The 16420-nt window shown below is 36.8% G+C and overlaps 1 protein-coding gene across 1 annotated transcript in view; it reads left to right on the forward strand.

The window, feature by feature from the left end:
• Rab3gap1 (RAB3 GTPase activating protein catalytic subunit 1) overlaps positions 1-16420 on the forward strand; it is a 79446-nt gene that overhangs the window by 34177 nt on the left and 28849 nt on the right. The window contains exons 8-9 of the mRNA XM_042683434.1: positions 6250-6349; positions 12171-12252. Coding sequence (XP_042539368.1) covers positions 6250-6349; positions 12171-12252 — 182 coding nt within the window. The remainder of the gene's footprint in view (positions 1-6249; positions 6350-12170; positions 12253-16420) is intronic.

Here is a 16420-nt window from a genome sequence, read left to right on the forward strand (position 1 = left end):
GTTAGGAACTGAACTATTTTGTTTGTCCAGTTAACATTTACTGAATTGTTCTATTCCTTGTTCTGTGTTATATCTTATGATTGAGAGCTGTGAGGCTAAATGGGATATGCTGAATGAGTTTTTGATGTACTGTAAGAAATAGTATGATGGTTATGGAGGAAGTACCTGTGTTGCTCTTGGAGAATAACTGTCATTTAGTGATCAGACTTAATAAACTGACATTAAATTCTAAAACTTTTTATGGATCAGTTAAAAATTGAGAAAACGGATACCATGTTTCCTGATATGATACATTGAAGAAGATATACAATTGTTTATGTACCTTTTTCTAAAATGTTTTATATAAAACATGAAGAAGTAATCATATACTTCTAAGACCAACCTATTTTACAAAATAAAAATGTTTTCAAAATGTTAATATCATAGACAATAAAGACTAGAAGCTGTTTACATTCAAGGAGATTAAGTGCTACATGACACGAATGCAGTGCATGATTTCCACTGGATACTTGGTCAAAACAAATTAGCTATTAAGGACCCAATTTGAGACAGTTGAACATTAGAAAATAAAAACTGTTAAACTTCTTGAATGTCATATATGAATTATAGTTGTACAGGATAATATCCTTGCTCTTAAGTGCAAGCTGAAGTTTTTAGAGATGAACCAGCTTAATAACTATCTTATTTTTTAAAAAATTGGCAAAATATCACACATATATGTATGGCAGTACATATGTAGTTAATAATTGATGAACTTGAGTCATAATCATGCTCAATATACTAGTTTTCTAGTTTTCCTCAAGGTTTTAGAATTTAAAAATAAAAATGATGAGGAAAGCAAATGCTCAAGTTCCTTCCTTATTTCCCTCCCTCCTTCTTTTTTCCTTCTTTTCCTCCCTCCTTTTCTTCCTCCCTTTTTCCATCACTTCCTTCCTTACTGCCTATAGGAGATTAAACTCCGGGCCTTAATCTTGCTAGGTGAATGCTTTTACATTTCAGCCATGCCCTCAGTCCTTTTTCTTATTTTAGTTTTTTTCTTTCCAAATAGAGTTGCCAACTAACTGTTGCCCGTGTTGGCTTTAAATCTCATGATCCTCCTGAATAGGTGGGATTACATTTATGAACTACTATTACACTTTAAATTTCTTTTTCTTCCTCCTCTTCCTCCTCTTTCTCTTCTTCCTTCTGAAATCTGTAAATACAGAAAACTTGCTTTACTCAGGGATTTATTTTACCCAAGTATGATCTTAAAAATAAAAAGGAATTTCAAAATTTAAATTCCTATGTGAGCATTATATAGCTCATTTTATGTGGAGTTCAGTCAGTACAATGGAGTCATTAGTTGTGTTTAAGTCATTGTGTGATCTCCTGGATATTTCTTTTTCCTCAATATTATGGAAATATGCCTTCCAAAAAGCATATTTTGCTACAAAACAAGGTAAAAGTTATTTTGCTTAATTTATGTGATAATTTGAAAATTGGAGATTTGTTGAAAGGAAGCATATCTTTAGCAGAACTTGGGTGGTGGTGCAGGAAAAAGAAATCATCCTCAATACAATACTGCACTCTGTGCATCCTGAGTGTATTTTTTTTCTCTGTGGCTCCTTGGAATTATACCTCCCAGTAATACCAGTGGATTACTCTACTGTTTAATTCTATATGTATTATTTTGGGAATTTTTTTTAATATGGAAGAATTTGAGTCCAGGGGTTCAATGCCAACCTAGGCAACTATCTCACAAACAGAAAGCTTTTAAAAACAGTAACAGGCAGAAAATTACAAAATAAAACTTCTTTCACAATATCCTTTATACTTTTTTTTTTTTTTTTTGTCGGTCGTGGGGCTTGAACTCTGGGCCTGGGCGCTGTCCCTCAGCTCTTCAGCTCAAGGCGAGCGCTCTACCACTTGAGCTACAGCGCCACTTCCGGTTTTCTGGTGGTTTATTGGAGATAGGAGTCTCACGGTCTCTCCTGCCTGGGCTGGCTTTGAACCGTGATCCTCAGATCTCAGCCTCCTGAGTAGCTAGGATTACAGGTGTGAGCCACCAGCGCCCGGCTCCTTTATACTTTTTAATTTTTATTTTTATTATAAATGTGATGTACCAAAGAGTTACAGAGGGGTTACAGTACAAAAATCAGGAAAAGAGTATATTTCTTTTTGAACAGTGTTATCCCTTCCTTCACGCTCTCCCAGTTTTTCCTTCTCATCCCCACCTACAAGTTGGATAGTTCATTTTCAACATAATGTCTAGTGAGTAACATGGCTTTATTTGTTGATCCTTTGTCCCTGCATTTCTGTGTTCCCCTTACCCTCCCAAAGAAAGATAGATGAAGAAATAAGAAAAAAAGAAAACAAAGAAAAAAACCTCATTTCTACTTCTGGAGTTCATTTTGATAAATATTATTTTATATGATCAGATGCATTGGGCCTTTGTGTTCTCCCCTAAGAATACCCTCCTTTGTTCTTACTAAGTACGTGAATGCCTAGAGTATAATTTTATTATACATTAAAATTGCTTACTGTTCATTTCAGATTTTGAATGTAGGAAAAATATGAACTATTTATAAGAGTAGTATAGCTTTGTAGAAATGATATTTTTTTAATTCCAGTGAATGTAAAAATAAGTTCTGAGGTTCTCCACAATACTGCACTTATATAAGATAAATAGAATTTAACTCCAGTTAAGCAGCAAAATGCCAGACGTGGAGACATGGCTCAAGTGGTAAACTACAAGCCTAGAGTGAGAAAATAAACTAAGGAAGAGTGCAAGGCCTAGCCCGAGAGAGAGAGCAAGACAGAGAGATGGAGACAGAAAAAAAAAATAAGTTCTGAATATTTAGCCAGAATTTCAAAGACCACCAAACAAAATAGGCCATGCAAAATAGCATAGTAATTCAGTTAACAAAAGAGCTAAATTTAAGTTCACTAAAAATCCTAGAAATTAACACTGCCATGTAAACATATGATCTCATATTCTCATAATGCTTATTCTACATCATGCAAAATAGGACTTAAATGAGTGAAGGAATCACATAGGAAGCTTACAAAAATGCATATTCAGTATTGTTGTCCATAATATTCAGTATTGTTGTCCATAGCAGGCTTCCAGGTATTGGTGATGGTGCTGGTATAGAGACTAAATATACTTTGAGTATTGAGGGAAAAAGTGACATTAAGCTCAGCAGCATTTATAAATATCACTGATAACTTGCACTAAATAACATTCATTCCAACGTGAAAATATAGTGGATCCTCAAAATAAGTTCAATTTTAGGCTGTTGTGTCCTAGACAAGCAAGGTTAAGATTTGTTGTTGTTGTTTTGATTTGCTTTTTTTTGTTTGCCAGTCATGAGGCTTGAACTCTGGGTCTGGGTGCTGTCCCTGAGCTGCTTTTGCTCAAGGCTAGTGCTGTACTACTTGAGCCCCAGCACCACTTCTGGCCTTCTCTGAGTAGTTTATGGCCTTTCCTGTGCAGGCTAGCTTGCTTTAAACCACAATCCTCAGATCTCAACTTCCTGAGTAGGTAGGCTTATAGGCATGAGCCACCAGTGCCCCACTAAGGATAAGATTTTTGATAAGTCAGGGTATAGCTACATATATATGTTTACCCATAACATGATACAAATTGTCTAGAACAGCAAATTGTCTAACAAGGTCTTTTAATAACCTCTGCTCTAGTCACAAAGCAATGTAGGTAAATAAAGATACCTGAAAAGATACAACTAGGGTCACAATGACATAGATATCCTTGTGGACTCTAGAAAACACATAAAAGACCCAAGGACATACATTGGGCTCATGCTAGCTGACTACAAGTGTGAAAGCAGCAGCTAGGATAACTAGGACAGACTGCATTAAATGGAAGGAGTCAGAGTGAGGGCAGTTTAGGCTGCTGTGTCCTAGACAAGCTGCTTAATTGGCTGCTTAAGTCAGACACTGGAGCAGGGCACTTCTACTTGGCACACAGGCCTGGAGAGGAATTCCTGTGTAGGAGGAAAGAACTGTCATTTGCACCATGAGTGAACAACCTCACATTCTATGACTAGATAAGCATCTCTAATATCACAGAGCAAGAGCTCCAAACACATCTTAGACTTGGTCTGAACTATTCTGTATGTAGGGACAAAAAAAAAAAAAAGAAAAAAAGGAATTGACTGGCAAGAGAGTTGTCACATATTTAGGAATATAGCAGAATATTTAAATCCATATGTAACTTAAAATGCCAACAATACCTCTCAAAAGGAAGATTTTTCTAAAAGCTGGTGTTTTTTTTTTTTGGTCAGTTGTGGGGCTTGAACTCTGTGCTTGGGCGCTGTCCCTCAGCTCTTCAGCTCAAAGAGAGCGCTCTACCGCTTGAGCCACAGTGCCACTTCAGTTCAAAGCTAGCACTCTACCACTTGAGCTACAGTACCACTTCCGGCTTTTTTCTTTTTGCTTATGTGGTGCTGAGGAATCGAACCCAGTGCCTCATACATTCAAGGCAAGCGCTGTACCACTGAGCTACCTTCCCAGCCCGCCATTTCAGTTTTCTAGTGGTTTATTGGACATAAGAGTTTCATGGACTTTCCTGCCTGGGCTGGCTTTGAACCTTGATCTTCAGATCTCAGCCTCCTCAGTAGCTAGGATTGCAGGCATGAGCCAATGGCCCGGCTTATTGTATTTATTTTTTATTGGTCCTGGGTCTAGAACTCAGGGCCTGGGCATTGTCCCTGAGCTCTTTTGCTCGAGGCTAGCATTCTACCATTTTGATCCACAGGGACACTTCAGTTTTCTGGTGGTTAATTGGAGATAAGAGTCTCACAGGGACTTTTCAGCCTGAGCTAGCTTTGAACCACAGTCCGCAGATCTGAGTCTCCTGAGTAGCTAGGTTGGCATGAGCCACTGGTGCCTGGCTAAGAGTTAAATCTTTATGAAACAAAGTAGATTACCAGTGAAGAGTGACTACCATTGGGCATGTACGTAAGTAATTTTTTTTAATACAGGAGAAAAGTACCACATATTGTATAGCTTTGCATAAAACAAAACTTCAAAATAGCCAACCAAGTCTTTAAGTTCACTTCTCAAATCAAGTTTAAAAAATAAATCCCTAGGTTTTTTTTTTAAGGCAAAAACTAAGGCATAAATATGCATTTACACCCAAAATTTCACACTTATCTAGTACATGATTTAAAGATTTAGATGCAAGTCTAGACAATGTTAAAAACTGATGGAGCTCTATACAGGGCATATTATTTTGAGTATCAGTTAACACTTTGTTTTTTGCTTTGAAAGGAATCTCTGCCCTAATATGAAAAATAATCTCCTTGAGACCTCAAATCAATTTTTTTTTTTTTTTTGGTCGGTCGTGGGGCTTGAACTCTGGGCCTGGGCGCTGTCCCTCAGCTCTTCAGCTCAAGGCGAGCGCTCTACCACTTGAGCTACAGCGCCACTTCCGGTTTTCCGGTGGTTTATTGGAGATAGGAGTCTCATGGTCTCTCCTGCCCGGGCTGGCTTTGAACCATGATCCTCAGATCTCAGCCTCCTGAGTAGCTAGGATTACAGGCGTGAGCCACCAGCGCCTGGCTCAAATCAATTTTGAGAGAAGTTTTATATCAAAAGAGTGAGTTTTGTTAAAATCTCAACTGATACACAAATGATGTGATAAACTAGAAACTCTTGTTTATAAAGCACAAGTAGTAAAGGCCAAAATCTTAAGTCCACAGATCAAAGTAGTCGGTTCAGAATAGGTACACAGAAATGTCAAACTACAGTTGAGTAACATAGAAGAGTGACTGAGATGATAGGTGCACACAACCATGCCCAGCTTAAAGCTGTATTTTAAAATTTTTAATCACTATTTAAAATTAGCTATACAAGCTTTTTATTTAAAAATATGAAAGCAGTATGCAGAAATCTTAGAAATCTTTTCACACAAATTGACTACCAACTACATAGTTATTTTTAGAGACCGTACGTTACCATTTTTTAAAACCTTTTTTAAAAAATCAAGTCTAGCTTTTGTCAGTATTGTTCCTTATGATAGTTTCTTGATTTCTGAAATTCTCTATTTTTTGCTTTAAGGACTTTAGGTGACTTGTTTTTCCTTCTGTATGGCTAGACTAAGCATACTCTGGTCTTAACATTATAAAGTAAAAATCTAGATTTTGTGAGAGTAATATTTTATTCCATAAGTTTGAAATTTTGATGTTGAATTTATTAGAAGAAGTTTACCAGCATTTACATGGTATTGTCTTTGTATATATTTCCTAGGGATGTCCTTTAACTCCATTGCCTCCAGTTAGTATTGCTATTCGATTTACCTATGTGCTCCAGGATTGGCAACAGTACTTCTGGCCTCAGCAACCTCCGGGTAAGAGCATTTAGAACTTATATTTAACTTACTAAATACAGGTGGAAATGAAAATACAGTAAATAAAATAACTTAATAGTGTTTCAAGTGTTATATTTGTAATTATTTTAAATGCAGTATTGCTGATTTTAATTGCCTTTATAATTTTTTTCTCTTAAAAGCTTTGTAGGTTTTCTAGAGACATTATTACTTTATATTTGGCTATTTGTCTTTAAAAGCTAGTATTTATAAAGCATTCTCTGCTGTGAATAATCATGTGTTATAAATTATGAGATGGTGAATTCTCTTATACTCTAAAAAGCATTTATTTTAATAATTCACTCTCAAGCTGAGAATAGATATGCAGGAAACCTTATAGAAAGATTTTGAAAAAAAGCTAAGTAAAGCAGAAAAAAAAGTATGTATTCTCACAGTGTAGAAACTATAGGACATTTAAGATGCATTATATAAAAATGTTGCTTGTTTTAGTTATTAATCAGTTAATTCATTCAAGAATCATTCATTATTGTAATATGCTAGGTTGTGCAAATGACACAAATTTTGATAGGGTATTATTTTTTTGATAGGGTATTAAGTTAAAAAAAAGCTCAGCTTGATGAACATATAACTTAATTATATGAGTTTTGATTTCTGTATATTTCATATAATTATATTTAGTATTAGTCAATTATATTGTTTATTTATTTATTTATTTTGTGTGAAAATACCGTATAGAGGGGTTACAATTACATGGGCAAGATAATGAGTACATTTCTTATCAAGCATTGTCGCTGCCTCCTTTGTTTCCCCTTCCTCTTCCCATTTCCCCTCTCACCCCCAAAGTTGTAAAGTTTCTTTTTCGACATAATGACTTGTACATCTCATTATTGCAATGGGTCCATCTGCTGTTATAAGTATGTTCATATAATTATAGTCTGTCACATCTAATATACTAGGCACATCGGTTCATGCCTGTAATCTAAGTCAGGAGGCTGAGATCAGGAAGATAAAGGTTTAGGCAAAAAAGTTCATGAGAAGCTGGGTATGGTGGCCTGCTCTTGTCATCCCAGCTACTACAGGAAGTCTAAAATGTAGAAAGATCAAAAGCCTAGGCAAAAAGAGAGACCCTATTTCAAGAATAACCAATACACAAAACACTGTAGGTATGGATCAGCATATATACATATATACATACATATATATACATATATACATACAATAAACTTACATTTTGATGTTTCTATCTTTAAGGTACTTTTTAGTCTATACCTCCCAAAGAGAACTTACATTTTTGTTTGTTTTTGTTACAGCCATTTGTAAGATTAAAAACAATTGGTAGTCCAGGGATAATATTAAAATTAACATAGTTCATACTTGGCTCTGAGCAGTTACATATACCACTACTCTGTTTTCTATACTATTGAGTGATTTTTAGCTCTAAAGAACTTCATCTAAAAAAAAAAAAAAGAACTTCATGTAAACTATAGCAAGGGGAAATGAAAACTAAGCTTAAAAATTATATTAGCCAGTACTGTATGATTTTTTTGTGTTTCTTTTGTATGTTCTTCCCTATGGTATAACCCCTATTTTCACTATATTTGATTCCGGTGCCTTGCATCTTTTATATACATTTTTCTAATTTGGAGAGGGGAAGGGAAAAAACAAAATACTGAAATAAGGATACAGGTTGAACCATAGTAACAATGAGATGTACAAGACACTATGTTGAAAACTTGGTGGGGGGGGGGCGCGGAGGGAGTTGGGGAAGTGGGGAGGAAAGGGATGGTAGGGAAAAAAGGAGCAAGTAACAGTGCCCCATAGGAAATGGACTCATTACCTTGCTCATGTAATGTAACCTCTCTGTACAATATCTTTACAATAAAAAAAATATATCTATATGAATTATATTAGCCAGAAGTCTCAGCTAGATAATAATACTAGATAATAATACACACTGGACAATTTGTAGCTAATACATTCCAATTTCAATTCTTTTTCTTTTTGTTCCAGGCCATTATTAAACAGAATTAAAGATTTCCTGAGGTAGAGACTATGGTATATGTTAGTGAAGATGGTAGATTCAGTCACTAGTACCCCCTCCTGCAGAAAAATTTCCTAAGATGATATGATGTGCTATTAGTCTAAGAACTCAAGGGCAAGATGGGGCTGTGACTGAAGTGTTAAAGGTTCTGCCTAGCAAGCAGAGGCTCTTGAGTTCAAACTCCAGTGCTACCAAAGTAAAATAAAATAAGAATCTTAGCATTATAATTCTTTTTTTTTTTTTTTCATTTTCTTTTTTGTCAGTTGTGGGGCTTGAACTCAGGGCCTGGACACTGTCCCTGAGCTTCTTTTGGTCAAGGCTAGCACTCTACCACTTGAGCCACAGCACCACTTGTGGCCTTTTCTGTTTATGTGGTACTGAGGACTCGAACCCAGGGCTTCATGCATGCAAGGCAAGCGCTCTACCACTGAGCCACCTTCCCAGCCCACCCAGCAAACACTACTACTAAGCCACATTCCCAACTCCTTAGTATTATAATTCTAACTGCTAATATGGTCTTTGTAAATATTCTATTGCTAATTTTCTTTTCTTTTTTTTTTTTCTCTTCTTTTCTTTTGGCTTATCATAGGTTTGAACGGTGGCTCTGGGCTCCGTACCAGAGCTTCTTTTTGCGCAAGGCAAAGGAGCTCTACCACTTGAGCCACAGTGCCACTTCAGCTTTTTCTGAGTAGTTTATTGGAGATAAGAGTTTCACCGAGTTACCTGACCAGGCTGACTTTTAATCTCAGTCCTCAGAAGTCAGCCTCCTGAGTAACTAGAATTACAGATATGAGCCACCAGCACCCAGCATAGTTTTTTTTTGGGGGTGGGGGTGGGGGGAGTCCAGTCGTGGAGCCTGAACTCTGGACTGGGCGCTGTCCCTCAGTTCTTCAGCTCAAGCCTAGCACTCTACCACTTGAGCCACAGCGCCACTTCCAGCTTTTTTTTTCTGCTTATGTGGTGCTGAGGAATCGAACCCAGGGCCTCATGCATGCAAGGCAAGCGCTCTACCACTGAGCCACCTTCCCAGCCCACCCAGCAAAGTTTTTAAACTCAAATAAAAATATTAACCTCCTTCAGTGGATTGAATTCTTAGCATTTTCTCTTACAAGGGTAAGAGACTGATTCATAATGTGAACTATCCACTCTGTTGGCATTTTATATACTGTTATGTATAATTCTCATTTACTATGAGATAGGTTTGGTATGTTTCTTAGAGACTATAAAATTTTCTTTTCCTTTTTCTTTTTTTTCCCCTTTTTTGTGCCAGTACTGGGGCTAGAATACCAGGTCTCTTGCCTCTTCAGCCATGCCTCCAGCTGGCTTTTTGTTAGTTCATTTGGGTTAGGATCCTACAGCCTTTTCTGCCAAAGCTGGCTTTGAACTGTGATCCTCAAATCTCAGCTTCATGAGAAGCTGGGATTATAGGCATGATTCCCCAGCCAAATATTAAGTTTCTTAAAGAATATAACTGGCCTGATTTCAGTCACCTGGTCACAAAGGGATCAAATTTGCATTCATATAAGTAATCAAACTCCAGTTCCTGGTTCTATAGTTTTGTATCTCAACTTCTTGGGGGTTTTTTGTTTTTGTTTTTTTTGTTATCTTTCCCCCCAGTCCTGGGGCTTAAACTTTGGCCTAGTGCTGGCTATGTTTCAGCTTTTGAGTTAACAGTTTTGTACAGTTATAGCTTGATAATAACTTTTTTTAACTTAGTAATTTATACAAATGCATAATGAAAATTTGAAGCTCTTTAATAAAGCCAGTCATTGTCATCTTTGTTATTGTAAACAATACTTTTTTTTTTGTCAGTTGTGGAGCTTGAGCTCAGGGTCTGGGTGCTGTCTTGAGCTCTTTTGCTCAAGGCTAGTTAGTACTCTACCACTTTGAGGCATAGTTCCACTTCAGGTTTTCTGGTGGTTTATTGGAGATAAGAGTCTCACAGACTTTTCTGCCTGGGATGGCTTTGAATCGTGAGCCTCAGCTCTTAGCCTCCTGAGTAACTGCAATTACAAGTGTGAGCCACTAGCATTGGCTTGCTGTGTTCTTTAGTTAGAAGAAACGTAATTGGAAAATATTTGCTAAGTAATTAAGCCACACTTAATGACTAATTTTAGTAATTTAGTTTTAAAGATATGAATAATTGTCTAGGGTGATTTAAGCAAATCAGAACAATGATTATAACTTTGCAATAGACTTTTAAGAATTACTAGATAATAACTACCATCTGTATTATTTCAGAGAGAAATTATTTTAAATGCCCTTCTAGGAAGTATTTGAAAATGTTCCTTAGGAATTAAACTAAGGAGACTGCTTTACTCTAAAAATTCTCTAGCCTCAGCCAAGTGCTGGTGGCTCATGCTGGTAATCCTACTCAGGAGGCTGAGATCTGAGCGTTACAGTTCAAAGATAGGGTTGGGGATTTAGCTCAGCAGATGAGTGCCTGCCTGGTGAGCACAAGGCCCTGAGTTCAGTCCTCAGCTCTGGGGAAAGAAAAAAAAGCTTCAGTTCAAAGATGGTCCAGGCCTGAAAGTCTATGAGATTCTTATCTTCAGTTAACTAGCAAAATGCCAAGAACAGTGGCTAATGTGGTAGAGCACTAGCCTGAACACAAAAGTTCAGGGACAATGCCCAGGCCCTAAGTTCAAGCTCTAGGATTGGCACAAAATATTGTCTATTATCATAGACTGTTCATATTGGAAAAAATGTTTTTCCAGAAGTTCAAATCTATATACTATCAACTAAAATATTTTATAAGTGATGTCAAATATGCTAGTTTGTTATTCAGAAATTATTGACAGCAAAACTGATGAATGTAGGTTGACGAGTAAAATTTTAATACTTAAAAATTTCTTTTTAGGTTATATATTAGCCTTAGAAATATACAAAAATTCATAGGAATAATATTCTCTTGAACATTTCTTGAAAGAAATATTTTAGGAGGGTAAATTTTAGAATGTCTGGCTGGAGAGAAACTGAATAATAGGAAACAAATGGGTCTTTTTACTTGTGTTTTTGCTCTCAGGGGAAATCTTTAATATTTGACTGAATATGCTAGACTGTGCTCTAACTTGTTGCCTTACTATACGTACTGTTTAAAAGACACTTTTAATTGTGGTATCTATACACAATGGAATATTATGCAGCCATAAGAAATGACAAAATAATGGCATTTGCAGGGAAATGGACGGAGCTAGAAGGAATCATGTTGAGCGAGGTAAGCCAAGAGCAAAGAGACAAATGTACATGGTCTCCCTGATAAGTGGATGCTAAATCCAAAATGTTAGGTGATATGACAAAATTAACAGGACTTAAGAAACAACTCCCACTCATCTGGTCGAACCACTACTAAATATCCCCATGCTGCTGATCACATGTATGGTGTATATGTGTACACTGTTATATGTTATAGACTGTGATAGACAATTTGCTCCAGGAAAGTTAGAATGAACTTGTGACTTTAAATGAGCATCATTATTCCACAATACTGTGAAATTTGGGAAATTATGTAATCACTTAATCACAATTAAAAAAAAAAGAAGAATCTCGGGGAAGGTAGGGAGGGAAGGGATGGTGGGGGAAAACAACAGAGGGAGTAACAATGCTCAATAGGAAGTGTACTCATTACCTTGTTCATGTACCTGTAACCCTCTGTATAGAATCTTTACAATAAAAAATTAAAAAATAAATTAAAAAAGACACTTTTAAAGCTATACTTTTTCAAAGGACTTAAGTATGTTAGATCCTTATTTCTCTACTTTTGCCAAATAATTAAAAAAAACACACATTTCTTTTGTTCAGATATAGATGCCCTTGTAGGAGGAGAAGTTGGAGGTCTAGAGTTTGGCAAGTTACCATTTGGTGCCTGTGAAGATCCTATTAGGTGAGAACTTTAAGCTATCATTTAAAGGATTATTTTACTTTATAAGTTTAGATTAATTGTAATAATATCATACTTCCAATAACTATGTTATTAGAATGAATGTAATAGTGGAAATAGAGAACTATACCTTGCTTTCTTTAAAGTTTTCTTATGAAAATATATGTCTGAGGTTGACAAACTGGCTTGTAGCTCAGTCTGCCCGGTAGTCTTACCATTGAATGTCCAGTGAGCTTAGAATTTCTTGCTTTACAATTTTAAGGAATATAAAAGAAAAAAGAAAAGCAGAAGAATATAGCAGAGACTGTATATGGCTCAGAATGCCTAAAATACTTACTCTCTCGGCTTTTGTAGGAAAGTTTGCAATTTCTTCTTCTGTACTGGAATCAACCAATCAACTTTTCCAGCCAACCAACCAACCTTCCTTCTTCTCTCCCACACTTCCTTCCCTCCCTTTCCTTTTGTTCTGGGCTTCTAGCTATCATGCAACTTTTTCAACTCAGGACAACTGTTAACAAAACTCCAGGTCTGGCTTTTTGCTGATTAACCACAGATAGAGCCCTGCAGATTGCTTCTAAACCTCAGTCCCCAGATCTCAGCTTCCTGAGTTGCTAGGGTTATAGGTGTGAGCTATTAATTCCCAGCAATTTTTCATTAAAAAGCAATTTTTGTTAGCATGTATTAACTGTAAAAAGTGAAGGGTCTTACTTTGATATTTCTGTACATACATACAATATACTAGGCCATTTAAACCTTTTATCCTTTCTCAATATCAACTTGCTTGAAAAAAATTTTAAATGGATTAATTTTATACATGCATGCAATTTACTTCTATCATAGTCAGTCTTCCCCTTTTTCCCTGTCCCAGTTCCTGTTGGTCATCCCCCAGTAGTCATTTTATGTTCATCTTTTTTTAATCAGAGTCCAAATATGAGAGGAAACACACAATATTTGTCTGAATCTGGCTTATTTCCCTTAATAGTTGCATCCATTTTTTAATGAACACCTAAGTTTGATTCCATAGTTTAGCCATTGTAACTAGTACTTCTGTAAACTTGAATGTGTAGATGTATGTTGACTTCAATTCTTTTGTGTATACATCCAAGAGTGATATAGAGGATCCTATGGTAATTCCAGTTTTAGTTCTGAGAAACCTTCATCTGAGTTCCATAATGCCACACTAGTTTATACTCATACCATTTGTGCATAAGGACTCCTTTTTCCCTGTATCCTCTTCAGCATTTGTTATTGTTTTCTTTTTTTTTTTTTTTTTAACTTTATTTTATTTTATTTGAGAACATACTGTACAGAGGGGTTACAATTACATGGGCAGAAAAATGCATACATTTCTTACCAAGCATTGCAGCCTCCTCCTTTGTTTACCCTTCACCTCCCTTCCCAGCCTCCCCCCTCCCCCCCACCCAATTATACCCCACCTCCCCCCCCCACCGACATTGTAAAGCTGGTTTTGACATGACATTTTGTACTTCTCATTGTTGCAACAGGTCCACCTGAATCCTTAAACTACTTGTTTGTCCCCGTCTCCTCCACATGTTATACTGACATCAAATATAGTGAAAGCAGGGGTTACACTGTGGGGGAGGGACATACAAAGCAACAAAGAAATAATATTATAAATGCGTTAGAAACACATGCATGAAAGAAACAAAAACATTAAGATACATATTTGAGGGTTCGTTTTCCTAACATCACATTCTCTGACTTTTTCCGCTTGACTCATACCTATACTAGATATTGCAAATAAGGGAAACCATGGGACCTATGTTTCTTTGGGCATGGCTTACTTCACTTAATATAATTTTTTCCAAGCCTTTCCATTTCCTAACAAATGGGGCAATGTCATTCTTTCTGATGGAGGCATAGAATTCCATTGTGTATATATACCACATCTTCTTGATCCATTCATCTACTGAGGGGCATCTGGGTTGGTTCCATATCTTAGCTATGGTAAATAATGCTGCAATAAACATAGTTGTGCTGGTAGCTTTAGTGTGGCCTTGTTTGTGATCATTTGGGTAAATGCCCAAAAGTGGGATTGCTGGGTCATTGGGGAGCTCTATGTGGAGTCTTTTGAGGAACCTCCATACTGCTTTCCAAAGTGGTTGAACAAGTTTACATTCCCACCAACAATGAAGTAAGGTTCCTTTCTGTCCACATCCCCTCCAGCATCTGTTGTTGTTAGAGTTCTTGATTTTTGCTGTTCTAACTGGAGTGAGGTGATATCTCAATGTTGTTTTGATTTGCATTTCTTTTATGGCTAGGGATGTTGAACATTTCTTCATGTGTCTATTGGCCATCCTTCTTTCTTCTTCAGAGAAGCTTCTCTTTAAGTCTTTCGCCCACTTACTTATTGGGCAGTTGTTTCTTGAGGATTTGTTGTTGGGTGGTTTAATTTTTTGAGTTCCAAGTATATTTTAGATATGAGACCCTTGTCCGTTGTATGGCTAGTAAAGATCTTCTCCCAATCCGTGGGCTTTCTATTGATCTTGCTAGCTATGTCATTTGCCCTGCAGAAGCTCTGCAACCTTATACAATCCCATTTGTCCAACCTTTCTTTGATTTGTTGTGTTTCCGGGTCTCTATTCAGAAAATTTCGGCCTGAGCCGAGGAGACCCAGGGTTTCTCCTATTCCATCCTGTAATGTTTTCAGAGTGTCTGCTTTGAGTTCAAGGTCTTTGATCCATTTGGAGTTGATTCTGGTGCAGGGTGATATATAAGGATCTAGCTTTAGTTTTCTACATGTAGTTAACCAGTTTTGCCAGCACCATTTACTGAAGAGGCTGTCTGTCTTCCATTCTATTGTTTTAGCTCCCTTATCGAAGATTAGATGGCTATAGGTCTGTAGGTTCATTTCTGGGTTTTCAATTCTATTCCATTGGTCCTGAGGTCTGTTCTTATGCCAGTACCAAGCTGTTTTGATTACTATGGCTTTATAGTAGAGTTTGAAATTTGGTACTGATATTCCTCCAGCAGTGTTCTTTCCGTTGAGGAGCGTTTTTGCTATTCGGGGTCTTTTATTGTTCCATATGAATTTTTGGATTGCCTCTTCTATTTCCTTGAAGAATGAGGGTGGAATTTTGATAGGTATTGCGTTGAATTTGTAGATAGCCTTTGGAAGTATTGCCATTTTCAGGATGTTAATCTTTCCAATCCAGGAGCATGGGAGGTTTTGCCATTTTTTAAGTTCTGCGTTGATTTCCTTTTTCAAGATTTTAAAGTTTTCATCATAGAGGTCCTTCACTTCTTTAGTTAAGTTAATTCCTAGGTATTTTATTTTTTGTGGGGCTATTACAAATGGAGTTGCTTTCCTAATTTCAGCCACACTTTTCTCATTGTTGGCATACAGAAAAGCCATTGATTTTTGGGGGTTAATTTTATAACCTGCTACTTTGCCAAAGTTTTGAATCAGCTTGAGTAATTTGGGAGTGGAGTCTATGGGATTCTTTAAATACAAGATCATGTCGTCTGCAAAGAGGGAGAGTTTTATTTCTTCTTTCCCAATTTGGATCCCCTTTATGTCTGCATCTTGTCTTATTGCTGTAGCTAGGCATTCTAATACTAGATTGAAGAGAAGTGGAGAGAGTGGGCATCCTTGTCTTGTTCCTGAGTTGAGGAAATGGCTTTAGTTTTTCACCATTGAGTATAATGCTGGCTGTAGGTTTGTCATATACAGCCTTTATTGTATTGAGGAATGTTCCATGGATTCCTAATTTTTCCAAAACCTTCATCAGGAAGGGGTGTTGGATCTTGTCGAATGCTTTTTCTGCGTCTATTGAGATAACCATGTGGTTCTTATTCTTGCTCCTGTTGATGTGATGAATAATATTAATTGATTTGCGTATATTGAACCAGCTTTGCATCCCTGAAATGAATCCTGTTTGATCGTGGTGTATGATTTTTTGGATGAATTGTTGAAGTCGGTTGGCCAAAATTTTGTTGAGAAGTTTTGCATCAATGTTCACCAAAGAAATGGGTCTATAGTTCTCTTTCTTTGATGAGTCCCTGCCTGGTTTTGGGATGAGGGTTATGATGGCTTCATAGAATGTGTTCGGTAGTGAGCTTTCTCTTTCAATTTCATTGAAGAGTTGGAGGAGAATTGGTGTGAGCTCTGCTTTGAAGGCCTTGTAAAATTCCGCTGTAAAACCATCTG

The sequence above is a fragment of the Dipodomys spectabilis genome, unplaced genomic scaffold (genome assembly GCF_019054845.1).
Source record: "Dipodomys spectabilis isolate Male_0828 unplaced genomic scaffold, ASM1905484v1 ptg000081l, whole genome shotgun sequence".
NCBI lineage: Eukaryota > Metazoa > Chordata > Mammalia > Rodentia > Heteromyidae > Dipodomys > Dipodomys spectabilis.